This window comes from Saccopteryx bilineata, chromosome 5, assembly GCF_036850765.1.
Source record: "Saccopteryx bilineata isolate mSacBil1 chromosome 5, mSacBil1_pri_phased_curated, whole genome shotgun sequence".
Taxonomy (NCBI): domain Eukaryota; kingdom Metazoa; phylum Chordata; class Mammalia; order Chiroptera; family Emballonuridae; genus Saccopteryx; species Saccopteryx bilineata.
Genome location: NC_089494.1, coordinates 143,117,622 through 143,133,349, shown reverse-complemented (window position 1 = coordinate 143,133,349; position 15,728 = coordinate 143,117,622). Strand labels below are relative to the sequence as shown.

Below are 15,728 nucleotides of genomic sequence, written 5' to 3'. Positions count from 1 at the left end.
TGGTTAGAGCATCATCCCAATATGCCAATGTTGCAGGTTAAATCCCTAATCAGGGCACATACAAGAATCAACCAAAGAATGTAGAAAAAAGTAAGTGGAATAACAAATCAATGTTTCTTTCTCTCTCAAATCAATAAAAATTTTTTTAAAAAAAGAAAGTTACTAAAAAAACCCCACAAAAATAAAGACTTTGAATAAAAGAAATCCAGGGAATGAAATGCTGCATAATCACATAGTTCTACACACAAATACCTCAGTATGACTTCATTTAAACTAATTACATATGCAATGACCCTATTTCCAAATGACACGTTCTGAGGTACTGGGAGTTAGGGCTTCAACATATAAATTTTTAGGGAGGAGAAACTCCTAACACATGATAACACACAAAATACAGGAAGAAAATAGATGAAGTGGCAACAGAAATTCATACAAGACTATATGAAGTCAAGATGCTTGTTGAATACTCGGCATTATCCACTAAAAGAATTAAAAATACGTAACTACATCAAGTTCATAGCCAGGAGAAATGAAAATGAAAAGTTAAGCTATCTAACAAAAGTTGAGAGAAAATAGAAAAGAATACCCATAAAATGTGAAGGACAAATAGAAAGCAAATACTAAGTTGATAAACTTAAAACCACAAATGTCAGTAATAATACTAAGTAAAAATAAATTAAACATTCATCCCAAATTTCAAAAAACTATAAACTTAAGGATAAAAACAAAAACTCTATACAAATAGAAGCCTGTAACAGAATGATACCTGAAAATACCTATTTTAATTAGGAAACTGAAGATGAGTAAAGAAAAAAAATCACAAGAGAAATTGGATTGTTTTGAATGGAAAGAAAATGAAAACATAATACAAAAAATTGTGGAATATAGCTAAAAATTATATAAATATAAAAATGTAAAATATAAAACTCTAGATTTAAATAAACCAGTGTTCAGAGAAAATTTACAGCACTATCACTTAGAAAAGAATAAATTTTCAAACCAATGACCTTAAAAACTAGAAAATGAAGAGCAAACTCAATCCCAAATAAGTAGATGACAGGAAAAAATAAGTCAATAAAATGTAAAACTAAAAAACAATACAGAAAAATCAATAAAACCAAAAGTTTATAAAGAAAATCAATTAAATGGATGTACTTCTATTGACATTGACCAAAAATAAAACCAAAGACACAAATTGCCAATATGAGAAATGAAAGAGGAGACATCACTACAGATATTAAAATGCTAGTAAAGGAATATTATAAATAACTTATGCCATTCAACAACCTAGAATACTCAAATCCCTTCCACGATACAAATTACTAAAGCTAACTTAAGAAAACATAGATCAAATTCTACACAAATGCTTGCAGAAAAGAAGAGAAAACACATGCCAATGCATTCTATGAGGTCATTTCCTGACACAAAAAAACAACAAAAAATATTGAAATATAACAAAATTATAGACCTATCCTTCATAAACATAGAGATATTTTTTTTTTTTATAGAGACTGAGAGAGAGTCAGAGACAGGGACAGACAAACAGGAACAGAGATGAGAAGCATCAATTATTAGTTTCTCGTTGCGTGTTATGACATATTAGTTGTTCATTGATTGCTTTCTCATATGTGCCCTGACCATGGGCCTTCAGCAGACCGAGCAACCCCCTGCTCGAGCCAGTGACCCTGGGTCCAAGCTGGTGAGCTTTTGCTCAAACCAGATGAAGAAAAATTAAAGAATACTTAAATAAAATGCAAGACTACGTTCAAGGATAAAAAGACTCAATATTTTTAAGATGTCAATTCTCCTTAAATTTATTTACAGATTCAATTCCCATAAAAATACCACCAGAATTTTTTGTAGAGATTGACTTGATTATAAATTATATATATAACTATAAAGAAATTAGAGTAAAGAGTCTGTCTCACTATCTCTCCTGCTCTGCCTTGGTGTTTCCAAAGAGCCTCAAGGCCAGCAGCAGGTGAGAATTTAGGTCTTTTTCAGGTCTCTTCTGAGCATGCTCGCACTCCTCAACTTGTACATGGCCTAGATTCTCAAGAATGTCAGAGCATCTCATTCTGAGTGTGGAAGGCAAGGTACAGCACATACACAGAGCCCATGGCAAAGATTGGGAGGGTTTTTGGCGCCACGCACTTCAGGAAATCTCTGTTCAATTGTTAGCTGATTGCTAAAATAACAGAAGAGACTTCAGTGGCCACACAACACAGAAAAATACAGTGTTTATAGAATTAGTTCAGAAAAGTCACTACAACTATACAACAACTACAAAGCCCAACATAACAAATCTTGGAAAGGGGAGGAGATATCTAAAGTTGCCAATTTATAACATCACAAGATCCAGTCTTCAACAATAATGACAAGGCCTGCAACAAAACAATATGCTAATGCTCAAAGAAAAAAAGAACTTGCCTGAAGAAAACCAGACAATAGACTTTTTAGACAAAAGCTTTTTAAAAAATTTTTAATTAAAAAAATTTTTTTGAGAGGCATGGAGAGAGAGAGAAACAGGAACATCGAGCTGCTCCTGTATGTGCCCCGACTGGGAATCAAACTGGCCACCACTGCACTCTGGGATGAAGCCCCCACCAACTGAGCTATCTGGCCAGGGCTTAAATTTTATTGATTTTTTTTTCTTTTAGAGAGACAGAGAGAGGAAGGGAGAGAAAGAAGGGGGAAGGGAAGCATTCATTTGTTGTTCCACTCAGTCATGCATTCTTTGATTGCTTTGTGTGTGTGCTCTGACCTGGCATCAAACCGGCAACCTTTTGGGACAATGCTCTTAATTGACTGAGCTAACTGGCCAAGGTGACAAAAACTTTAAATTAGCTATTTAAATATGTTCAACAAGATAAAGGAATTCAAGTCTAAAGAACTAAAGGAAAGTATGAGAACATGTGTCACCAACAATAATATCATTAAATAGAAATTATTAGAAGAAAATAGAAATTCTGAGGTTTAAATGTGCAACAACAAATGAAACATTCACTTGGCGGGGGGAGGAGGGGGTTCAACATCAGATTTGAACAGGCCAAAGGAAAACTCAGCAAACATAGAAGTAGTTCTATTAAGATCGTCTGGTCTGAAGAACAGGAAGAAAAGAGAATGAAGAAACAAAGCCTTCAAGGCCTGTGGGACACCACCAACCATATAAACATATGCATAATGGAAGTGATAGAAGAGGGGAAGGGAGGAGAATATGGGATGGTGGTGGTGGTGGGAATGAGAGAGAATATATTTGAAGAAGGTAAAAAACTCCTAAAATTTGAAGATAGTAAACTCCGAAAAGATAAACTCAAACTGACAAGAGCTAAAGATGAGGACAGAATCTTGATAACGGGAAAAGGCAAGTTAACTCATCATTTACAAGGGATCCTCAGTAAGCTTAACATCTTATTTCTAATCAGAAACAGTGGAGGCCAGAAGGTACTGGATGACATATTCAAAATACTGAGAAAAAAAGAGAAGAAACCCAAACTGTCAATCAAAAATTATTTATTTGGCAAAACAATCCTTCAAAAATGAAGAAGAAATAAAGACTTTACTGGATAAACAAAAAGTGAGTTTGTCACTAGCAAACTGCTCTCCAAGTGCTAAACAGAGTTTTTCAGAATGAACTATAGGGCCATTATTTCAACAGTATATGAAGAAACACCAGGAAAAGTAACTACACAGACAAATATAAAAGACAGAATAAAGATATTTTTTGTTTGTAATTTCTCTTCTTTTTAATCTCATTAAGAGACAATTACATATAGCAATAATTATAAATTTAGTTGACAGGCATACAATATATAAAAATTTAATCCATGACAATAAGATTATATGGGGGAATTTTTGTACAATACTGAAACTAAATTGGCATTAATCCTAACTAGATTGTCATAAATTAAGATGTTAATTATAAGCCTTAGAAAAACCACAAAATATTGTGTGTCTGTACAAAGACTTGTATGTGAATATTCATAGCATCTTGATTTATCACAGCCCCAAAGTGGAATCAAACCAAATTTCCATTAGTTGATGAATGGATAAACAGTATGTGATATAGCCATACAATGGACCATTACTTAGCCATAAGAAGAAATGAAGTACTATTAAATACTATAACATGGATGAACCTTGTTATGCCAACCCAAGCATAAAAGGCCACATATTGTACAATTCCAATTATATGAAACATCTAAAATAAGCAAATCAATACAGATAGAAAATAGATTAATGGTTGCCAGGGAAGAAGAGAGCAGAGAATTGGAGCTAACTACTAACAGAGGGCTATTTATTTATTTATTTGGTGTAATGAACATGTTTTTGAATGAGATGGTGTTGATGGCTGCACAACATAGTGACTGGATCATATCCACTGAAGTGTACTTTTAAATTATAAATTTTATCTTATATGCAGTGTATTATATCTCTATAAAAATGCTATAAAGTCTACTGCATATATCATATTTAATAGTGAAATGAAAAAAGTTTAATAAGTAATTTTAATGAGTTATAAAAATTTATAGATGAAGCTTTGAGACTGTAAATGAAACAAGGATACTTATCATCACTCCTGGTCTGTATGTATTTAAAAATTCTCAGCACAAAAGAGAAAAAACCTGCAATATTCAGAGAAACTATTATAATTTTTAAAAATTATAAAGATTGTCAAATACAAAAACCAATTTTATTTCTATATAGCAAACAAAGAAAAATTTAAGTTACAATATCATAAAGTCAGCTAAAAGCAAAAAATAACTAGAAATAAATCTATGAAAAAAATGTGTCATATGTATATAAAAAGCTACAATACATTATTTAAAATATTTATGAAGATCTAAATGAATGGATGGATTTATTCATGAGTGGTAGTGTCAATGCTGTATGAATGCCAATTCTTCCAAAATTGACTTATATGTTCAATGTAATTCCAACTGAACATCTATCTCAGTTGCATAATTTTTGGAAAATAATATTACTTTTAAAATTCATGTAAAAATGTAAAGTAACAATCTTATAGAAGAAAAACAAAGCTGGAAAATTACTGTAACAGATACCTATTATTAAGTAATTAGAACTGTATGCTATCATCACAAAGACAGACAAGATTAGCAGAACAAAGTGAAAAGTTTAGAAATTGACCCACATGGTAAAGGACACTTATTTCATGATAAAGGCATATATTTGTAGAGATACAGTCTTTTTTTAATTGGTACTGGGTCAACTGGTTTGGAAAATTTCTGGAAAAAAAATTAAACTTGATCATTAAACACACACAAAATTCAACTCTAAGGGATTGTAAATGTAAAAATGTAAAATATTAAAGCTTCTAGAAGGACTTGAAAATATCTTTATGACTCTGAGGTAGGAAAATGTTTCTTAAACACAACACAAAAAACACCAAATCAAGGAAAAGAGCCTAATGAGTGGTGGTGCAGTGGACAGAACACTGACCTGAGACCCTGAGGTCCCAGGTGCAAAACTGGAAGGTTGACAGCTTGAGTGCGGCTCATCTGGCTTGAGTTCAGGCTCACCAGCTTGAGCGTGGGGTCACTGGCTTGAAGCCTAAAGGAGCTGGCTTGGCTTGAACCCCCCAACCCCATAAAGCAGGGGTCCCCAAACTACGGCCCGCAGGCCACATGCGGCCCCCTGAGGCCATTTATTTGGCCCCCGCCGCACTTCTGGAAGGGTACCTCTTTCATTGGTGGTCAGTGGAGGAGCATAGTTCCCATTGAAATACTGGTCAGTTTGTTGATTTAAATTTACTTGTTTGTTATTTTAAATATTGTATTTCTTCCCGTTTTGTTTTTTTACTTTAAAATAAGATATGTGCAGTGTGCATAGGGATTTGTTCATAGTTTTTTTTGTAGTCCGGCCCTCCAACGGTCTGAGGGACGGTGAACTGGCCCCCTGTGTAAAAAGTTTGGGGACCCCTGCCATAAAGGAACCTGTGAGAAGCAATCAATGAATAACTAAAGTGCCACAAGTATGAGTTGATACTTCTCATCTCTCTCTCCCTTCCTGACTGTCTCTTTTTATCATGTGTGCGCAAAAAATAGATGAAAAAGAAAAAGATTGGTGATTAAAATTAGTAATGCTGGTCATCAAAAGACACCAGTAAGACAGTGAAAATGCAAGCCACAGTGGGAGGAAATATGTATAAGACTCAGTTCTGAAATAAATAAAGAACTCTTTACAAATCAGTATGAAACAACACAGGCAACCCAATAAAAAATGACTTGAAAGGCTCTTCAGATAGGAGGATATCAGGTCCAATAAACTCAATCGTATTCATCAAAGAATTTTCATATCCTGCTGCTTAAGTATAAACTGATACAAACGTTAAAAAAAAACTTCTTTAGATATATTTACTAAAGTTGACCTTGCAACATAACTTCAAAACACAGAAATTTACACGTATATGAACTAAAAGTACATTAATGTTCATACAAAAATTATTCATTATGGCTCAAAACTGAATAATACAAATCTCCAACTACAAAAAATGATTTGTGGTATATGTATAGTATTTATTTTATTTCATTTTCATATTTTTTATTAATTTTATTTTAACATGGATTAAAGTATCCTACTCAATATAATATCAGCACCCCCCACCCCCATGTTCCCCATTTCACCCCTTTGCTTTCCCTCCCCCTAACTCCCTCCCCCCTTCCTTCTAGGACTTGCTGTCCTGTTATCTGTATCTCATGTATATATAATTTCACTAATCCCTTCACCTTTTCTGATCCCATCCCCTCATTCCCCTTTCCTCTGACAGCTGTCCCTCTGCTCCGTGACCCCTCTTCTGCCTCTATTCCATTCCTCAGTTCACTTTGTTCATTAGATTCCACATATAAGTGAGATCATATATTAGTCTTTCTCTGTCTGATTTATTTCACTTAGCATAATAATCTCCAAGTTTATCCATGCCATCGCAAAAGGTAACATTTCCTTCTTTCTCATGGCCATGTAGTTATTACATTGTGTATATGTACTGCAGTATTTAATCCACTTGTCCACTGACGGACACTTGGGCTGTTTCCAGATCTTGGCTATTGTGAACAATGCTGCCATAAACGTGGGGGTGCATGTCTTCTTCTGAATCAGTGATTTGGTATTCTTGGGATATATTCCTAAAAGTGGGATAGCTGGGTCAAAAGGCAGTTCCATTTTTAATTTTTTGAGGCAACACCATACAGTTTTCCACAGTGGCTGCACCAGTCTGTATTCCCACCAGCAGTGCAGGAGGGTTCCCTTTTCTCCACATCCTCACCAGCACTCATTGTGTATTGATTTGTTGATGAGTGCCATTCTGACTGGTGTGAGGTGGTATCTCATTGTGGTTTTAATTTGCATTTCTGTGATAATTAGTGATGTTAAACATTTTTCATCTATTGGCCATCTGTATGTCCTCTTTGGAGAAGTGTCTATTCAGTTCTTTTGCCCATTTTTTAACTGGATTGTTGACCTTCCTGGTGTTGAGTTTTACAAGTTCTTTATAAATTTTGGTTATTAACCCCTTATCAGATGTATTGGCAATTCTAAATAGACTATTAACACAGCAATAAAAATGAACTACTGCTACACACAATAGTGAATAAATCTCATAAACATAATAGATAGCAAGAGTAAATGTGGGATGTGTTCTAGATGGAATGTTTGTGTTCCCCTCAACTCTGTATGTTGAAATCATTACTTCCATTGTAATATTAAGAGCTGGTGAGGATACTGAAAGGTGATTAAGTCATAAGTGTGAAGCCTTGACATATGGGATTAGTACCCTTAAAAAAAGACCCCAGAGAGCTCTCTTACCTCTTCTGTATCTTAAAGATGCAGCAATAAGACTGCTGTCTATGAATTAGAAAGAACACCTTCACCAGACACCAAATCTGCTGGTGCCTTGATCTTAGACTTTCCAGTCTTCAGAACTGTGAGAAATACTTATTCTTTAAGCTACCTAGTCTATTATGTTTTTGTTAAAGCAGCTGAATGGACTGAGCATGATTCCATTTAAAAATGGCAGGTAAAACTAATCTAATAATGTTAGAAGTCAGAATAATTGTTACCTTGCTGGAAGAAAAGAAGTGACCAGGAGGAAGCATGAATGAGGCTTCTGGGCATTGGCAATGTTGTAGTTATTTCTTTTTTTTTAAATTGGGGTGACACTGTTTAATAAAATTATATAGGTTTTAAGCATACAATTCTATGATACATTATCTGTGTATGACATTGTGTGTTTACCAGAAAAAGTCAGATCTCCTATCACCATATATTTTATCCTACTTACTCTTTATTACCCCTGCATCTCTCTCTGGTAACCACCATACTGTTTTGTCTATGAGTTTTTGTTTGTCTTGTTTGTTCATTTGTTACTTGCCGTGAACCAGCACGGCTAGTAATTCCAGGTCTTGCATGGGAATGGCGCAGAATTAAGAAAATAGACTTAAAGGGAAATAGGATGGGATTGGGAGGCCTCTGCAAGCTGATGGCAAGAACAGAGCATGCTTTCCACGAGAGTCACTAGCAAATCAATGATACCTCTGATCACATTTTCAAGGCAACCAAGAATTCTACTAAGTGCAGAAAACCCCCATCATACATAACATCTTAACTTCACAAAACAAAGGATAAGAAGAAATCAGCCTCAAGTCTTTCTGAGGGACATGGGTCATAGGGTAAGTATAAACAATCCAGCACCACAGCTAACATGGAGAAGTGGAAAAAAACAGCCTATTTAGCAACTTCACTAAGCAAGTGAGGTGGGGGGTTGGGCAGACTGTCAGCTTACTGCCAGTTCCCCAAACCTCTGTGCCCCCAATTTCTAAACTGCAAAGACCCTGTTGGCTTGCGGTCCCCAACAGTTACTTTCAGTTTTATGTCTCACATATGACTGAAATCATATGATTCTGGACTTTTTTCTGTCTGACTTATTTTGCTTAGCATGATGTTCTCAAGATCCATTACTTTTTTAACTAATGGCAATATTTCATCTTTTCTTATGGCTGAGTAGTATCCCATGTGTATATGTATCATAGTTTCTTTATTCAATCACCTATCAAAGGCCACTTTGGTTGTTTCCATGTCTTGGCCACTGTGAATAATAACAATGTCTATTTCTTGGCAATGGTTAACTTGGTTCCCTTGTGATAAATCACTTAGCTCACTGAGATATACAACTGTAAATCTATATTTTATGTACTTTTCTATAGGTAATTTAATCAAGTAAAATAAATTTTCAAAAATTTACCTGTTTTTTCTGTGTTCTGTTCCTGTTTCCCAGCCAATCATCCATTTGTTCCTCAATTTCTTCTATAGAAGTTCCATGATCATATGACTGAATATATGTACTTTCTAAAGGTGTATACACAGGAAACTCAGGTTTTGTTTTTTTTACTTTAACTTTCTTCTGTTCTAAAAAATGTTTAAAAGAACCAATTAATAAAAGAACAAAAAATATTCTAACATTTTATTTATAGACTATATCTTGAAAGAATACATAAATATTATTCTTTTGCCAGAATATTTAGCTGTAAGTTTTAGTGTGCATGATCCACTACATTGTTTTAAAATAAAACTCAGGCCCTGGCCGGTTGGCTCAGCGGTAGAGCGTCAGCCTGGCGTTTGGGAAACCCGGGTTTGATTCCCGGCCAGGGCACATAGGAGAAGCGCCCATTTGCTTCTCCACCCCCCCCCCCTCCTCTCTGTCTCTCTCTTCCCCTCCCGCAGCCAAGGCTCCATTGGAGCAAAGATGGCCCGGACACTGGGAATGGCTCCTTGGCCTCTGCCCCAGGCGCTAGAGTGGCTCTGGTTGCAGCAGAGCGACCCCCCCTGGTGGGCAGAGCATCACCCCTGGTGGGCATGCCGGGTGGATCCCGGTCGAGCGCATGCGGGAGTCTGTCTGGCTGTCTCTCCCCGTTTCCAGCTTCAGAAAAATACAAAAAAAAAAATAATAATAAATAATAAATTAAATAAAATAAAATAAAACTCAAAGATCTAGTGAGTTGATAATTATGATATAACCATGATTTCAATTTGTAAATATCTTTATAGTTTTCAAAGCACTTTACATACAATTTCACTTATATGTAGAATCTAAAGAACAAAATAAACAAAATAGAAACAGCCTTATAGATATAGAGAACAGACTGATGGATGCCAGAGCGGAGGGCGACTGGGGGGCTGGGTGAGAACATTTAAGGGATTAAGAAGTACTAATTGGTAGTTATCCCGAGGATGTAAAGCACAGCATAGAGAATACAGTCAACAATATTGTAATAATTATGTATGGTGTCAGGTGGGTACTTGAAATATTGAGGGAATGTTTTGTGATGTGTATGATTATTTAATTGCTATGCAATACACCTGAAATACAAAATAATACTGAATATAAACTTTAATTGAAAAATAAAATTTTTAAAAATTGGGGGCAAAAAGTATTTTACATGAAAACATTTTATTTTGGCATAATTGAAAAAGCCTGGTTATTAGTGTTTTAATCCTACCTTTACCACCTCATAATTACATCATGTTAGCAAATAACTTAAACCTTTGAATTAGTGCCATTTTCTTGTCTATAAAAGAGAGTTAAATCTAACCTGGTAAAGTTGCTGTAAGAAAAATGATATATCCCCTAATATACTACCTAGTCACTTCGGTGAGTTTTCTTTTGACTTCATATATCCCAGATCAAAAAAAGAAAAAGAAAAAGAAAAAAACCCCACCAAACAAAAGAAAAAGAAACAAACAAAAAAAGGTTTCTCTCTTTATCTAAAGGATCAGAATAGCAGCAGTACAGCAAGATAAAACTTTTAGATAATAACCAATTTACTTCAGGCAAACAGAACAGAAAAAATGAACTCCCCTCCCCCAATACCAGCAAGGCTAATAGGAAGCCTAGATTTCTGTCATTGTGAGGTTGAAACGGGTCACCCTGGTCTCCTCACCAGGGTGATGTGGGGAAGGCTATGTAGGAAGCTAGACTTTCATCCCCACTGAAGTAATAGGATCCCCTTTCCCTGTAGAGTCAGCAGAGAGCAAGGTGGGTAGCTTGGATTTCCACGTCAATCCAAGGGTAATGAGATGGCCCTAGCCTGTTCTACCAGGATGGTTTCAGAGGAGCAGAGAGGACACTGAGCACTTTCACAAGTGCCAGCAATAATGAGGCATCCCCCCACCCCACAATGTCAGTAAAGGCTATGTGGGAAGCAGTAAGTAGGCATTCTTGCTTATCTCTGACGGTGTTATTAGTGGTCTACTGGCAAAAAGGAGTAGCCCTGCCCGCCAACCCTGCGAGTATTCAGAACCACCCTCTCCCTGAGCTGTCATACAGGCCATGAAGGGAACCTGGACTTTCACCCCTACCTGACCATAACAGGGTAGCAACCCTGCCTTTCCACTACTAGAGCTTTGAGAGAGAACATAAGGTAATAGAAATGATTTAAATAAGATACAGAGTCTTATAATACTCCAAATGTACTAGTTTTAATTAAAAAATACTCATCGTACCAAGAACCAAGACTATCTCAATTTGAATGAAAAGATAATCAAATGTTAACTGAAAGATGAAAGAGCTACCCAAATGATCTGACTAGGATTTTAAAGCAGCCATATAAAAATGTTTTGACAAGCAATAATAAACATGCTTAAATGGACAAAAAGTATATATTTAAAAAAAAGACATACAGAAGAACCAAATGTAGCCTGACCAGGCAGTAGCATGGTGGATACAGCATCAAACTGGGATGTGGAGGACCCAGGTTCAAAACCCTGAGGTCACTGGATTGAGCGTGGGCTCATCTGGTTTGAGCACAGCTCACCAGCTTGAACACAAGGTCACTGGCTTGAGCAAGGGGTCACTCAGTCTGCTGTAGCCCCCTGGTCAGGGCACATATGAGAAAGCAATCAATGAACAACTAAGGTGCTGCAACAAAGAACTGATGCTTTTCATCTTTCTCCCTTCCTATCTGTCTGCCCCTATCTGTCCCTCTCTCTTTCTCTGTCACACACAAAAAGAAAAAGAACCAAATGGAAATATAAGAACTGAAAAGTATATTAACTAAAATGAAAGACAATGAATGGGAACTCAACAGAAAATGAGGCAGAGAAAGAAAAGAATCTGTGAATTTGACAAAGAATAATAGAAATTGCCCAAAACAGATAAAAAAAAAAAAGGTGATCATAGCCTTGGGGACTTTTGGTACTACAGCAAAATATCTAACATTTATGTTGCAAAATTCCTAAAAGAAAACTGGGCAGGACAAAAAGAGTATTCAAAGAAGTAATCCTATAAAATTCCTGCAAAATTTTTTTTGTAGCTATAAACAATATTACTCTAAAATTTATATTAAAAGGCAGAAAAGATTAGAATAGCTACACTATTCTGAGCACTGAGAAAGCGGGAAGAGCCCTGTCTCTCACTAAGATGCATACAGATACGACGATTAAGACTGCCACACTGCTCATACAGATACGACAATTAAGACTGCCACACTGGCCAAGGGACAGAAATGCAGGCTGCTGGGGCAGGACAGAGAACTTAGATAGTCCTTACACAAGTGGCAACTGAGTTTTGACAATATTTCATAAGCAATTCAATGGAGGAAGTATAATTTTTTAAGAATATAGTGCTAGAAAAATTGAATATCCATAAACAAAAAAAAACCTTTAACTTAAACCTCAAACCTTATAAAAAATTAAATCAAAATAGATCATATATTTAAATGTAAAATTATAAAAAATTTTAGAAAAAAAAACACAGAAAAAAATCTTTAAAACCTAGAGCTTGGTAAAGAGTTCTTTGACATACATCAAGAACACAATCCATAAGAAAGTAATAAACTTGACTTCATCAGAACTAAAAACTTTTGCTATGTGAAAGACTATTAAGAGGAGAAAAAGACAAGCTACAGATTGGAAGAAAATATCTGTAAACCACAAACCTTAAAAAGAAATATCTAGAATATACATTCTATTTAAAGAACTCATAGGCCAAAGTCATAAAGAAAGATTCTATAGTAGAGGATACACTTGGGATCAGTGAAAACAGGAGAAATATATTGCTAAGGCAGAAATCACCCTAAACGTAAGTAAATTTGACTAAGATCATTGGGTCTGTAATCTTCATACAACAACGGGTGGTTAACTCCTTTGCAGACGGGCATGAAATTTCTGGCTGACTGGTCTGCAGATAGGTGGTTGAAAAACACTGCTCTAAATTATATAGTCAAAATGAAAAAGTTATAGAGATTAAAAATAGATTTACTGCCTGACTGGTGGTGGCGCAGTGGATAGAGCGTTGACCTGAGACACCAAGGACCCAGGTTTAAAACCCCAAGGTTGCCAGCTTGAACGCAGGTTCATTCAGCTTGATCATGGGATCACAGACATGATCCATCAAGGCACATATAAGAAGCAGTCATTGAACAACTAAAGTGCTGCAACTAAGAGTTGATGCTTCTCATCTCTCTCCCTTCCTGCCTGTCTCTCTCTGCCTCTTACTTGCTAAAAAAATAATAATAATAATAAATAAAAAGAGATTTACTAATTGTTGCCAGATAGTAGAGATAACTGGTGGATGGGAGGAGAAAGGTATGGCTATAAAGGGGTAGTTGATAGTTACATGAATATACGTGTGTGATAAAATGTCAGAGAACTATATACATATTTTGTATCGGTATCAATTTACCGGTTTTTGCATTATATAACCAAAGGGGGAAACTGAGAGGAGGATGCAGGGGTCCTCTCTGTACTATCTTTGCAATTTCCTATGAATATATAATTATTTCAAAGTAAAAAGTTAAATAAAAAAGCATTAATTCAACAAAAGATGCTGGGTAAACTAGATACCACACACAAAATAATCCAAAATAATCAAGTTGGACCTTATCCAACACCATATACAAAAATTAACACAAAAAGGATCAAAGACCTAAATATAAGACTTAGAACTATAAAAGCCTTTAAAGAAAATACAGGCAAAAGCTTCATGACATTGGGTTTAACGATGTCTCTGGTATGACATCAAAGGGACAGGCAACAAAAGAAAAAATAAACTAGACCATGAAAATTAAAAGAATGTTTGTGCCTCAAAAGACAATATCAACAGAGTAAAAAGGCAACACATAGAATGGGAGAATATATTTGCAAATCATATATCTGATAAGGGATAATATGCAAAGTATATTATAGAGAACTCCCCAAACTGAATTACAGGTACAAAAAAAAATCTAATTCAAAATTGGGTACAGTACTTGAATAGGTATTTCTTTAAAAAAACCCCAGTATTTGCCGGTTTGAAACCCTGGGCTTGCCTGATCAAGGCACATATGGGAGTTGATGCTTCCTGCTCCTCCCCCCTTCTCTCTCTCTCTCTTCTTTCTAAAATGAATAAAAAATAAAATAAAAAATAAAAAAATAAAAAAACACCCATTAGGATGGCTACAATAAAAAACAAACAACACAAAAACAAAAATAAAAACAGAAAATAACACATGTTGATGAGAATATGGAGAAACTGGAACCTTGGTACACCGTTCATGGGAATGTAAAATGGCATGGCAGTTCCTAAAAACATTAACAATATAATTACCATATGATCCAGCAATCCCATTTCTGTGTACCTACCCAAAAGAACTGAAACCAGGGACTCCCAAAGAGATATTTGCACACCCATGTATATAGCAGAATTATTTACAATAAATTATTCACTATAAAATGGAAGCAACCTAAGTGCCCACTGACAGGTGAACAAATAAACAAAATGTGGTCTATACATACAAGGAATATTATTCAGCTTTATAAAGAAAGGAAATTCTGGCATATACCACAACATGGATGAACCTTGAGGACATTATGCTAAGTAAAATAAGGCACATTGCAGAAAGACAAATACTGTATGATTCGACTTATTTGACTTATAGTCAAAATCATAGAGACAAAGTAAAATGGTGGTTATCAGGGGGTGGGTAGAGTTTAGAATGGAAAGTTATTGTTTAATATGTAAAGAGTTTCAGTTTTGCAGGATGTAAGAGTTATGGGAGATGGATGGGGTTGATCATTGCACAACATTATTTATATATTCAATGCCACTCAACTTACACTTACAAATGGTTAAGATAGTAAACTTTATGTTATGCGTATTTTATAATAAAAAATGTGGGGGAAAAAGACAATACGGTGGTTTTATTGTAGCAAGCATGCAAAAAGGGGGGAAATCTTATTACATGATTAGGTACTTGTGACTTGGAATAAAACTTCCAGTGAAAGCATTACACATGGAAATAAAGATGATATACTTTGTTGAATAAGCAAGCAGTGATGATAACTCAAAAAGTAGTTTTATTAATGACAAAAATAAATGTTTAAAGAGTTTTAATAAATTGCTTTAAGAAGCATGAAGTAGAAAAGAGCAATATGTTGTTTCTAAATGTATTAATTTACTCAACAAACATTTACTAAGTACCTACCACATGCCTGGGCCTGTTCTAGTCTTTGAGATTTCAGCTATAAATAAGTCAAACAAAAATATTTGCCTGCAAGGAGCTTATATATACACTGATACATCATCTTATATGAAATATATTTAACAGGTACATTTCCAAATTGATAAGTAAAATTTTGGTTGAAATTTGAGTATTTACTCTATAGCCATAAATGTTTATATATTAAATTGATAAAAAAATTTTGAGTCATTTCAGTGGGAAAACTAAGACTTATATTTA

General features: G+C 35.1%; 1 protein-coding gene across 1 annotated transcript in view; it reads right to left on the bottom strand.

The window, feature by feature from the left end:
* The window catches only part of DNAJC1 (DnaJ heat shock protein family (Hsp40) member C1), a 241,089-nt gene that overhangs the window by 69,398 nt on the left and 155,963 nt on the right, over positions 1–15,728 (bottom strand). The window contains exon 8 of the mRNA XM_066280951.1: positions 9,257–9,420. Coding sequence (XP_066137048.1) covers positions 9,257–9,420 — 164 coding nt within the window. The remainder of the gene's footprint in view (positions 1–9,256; positions 9,421–15,728) is intronic.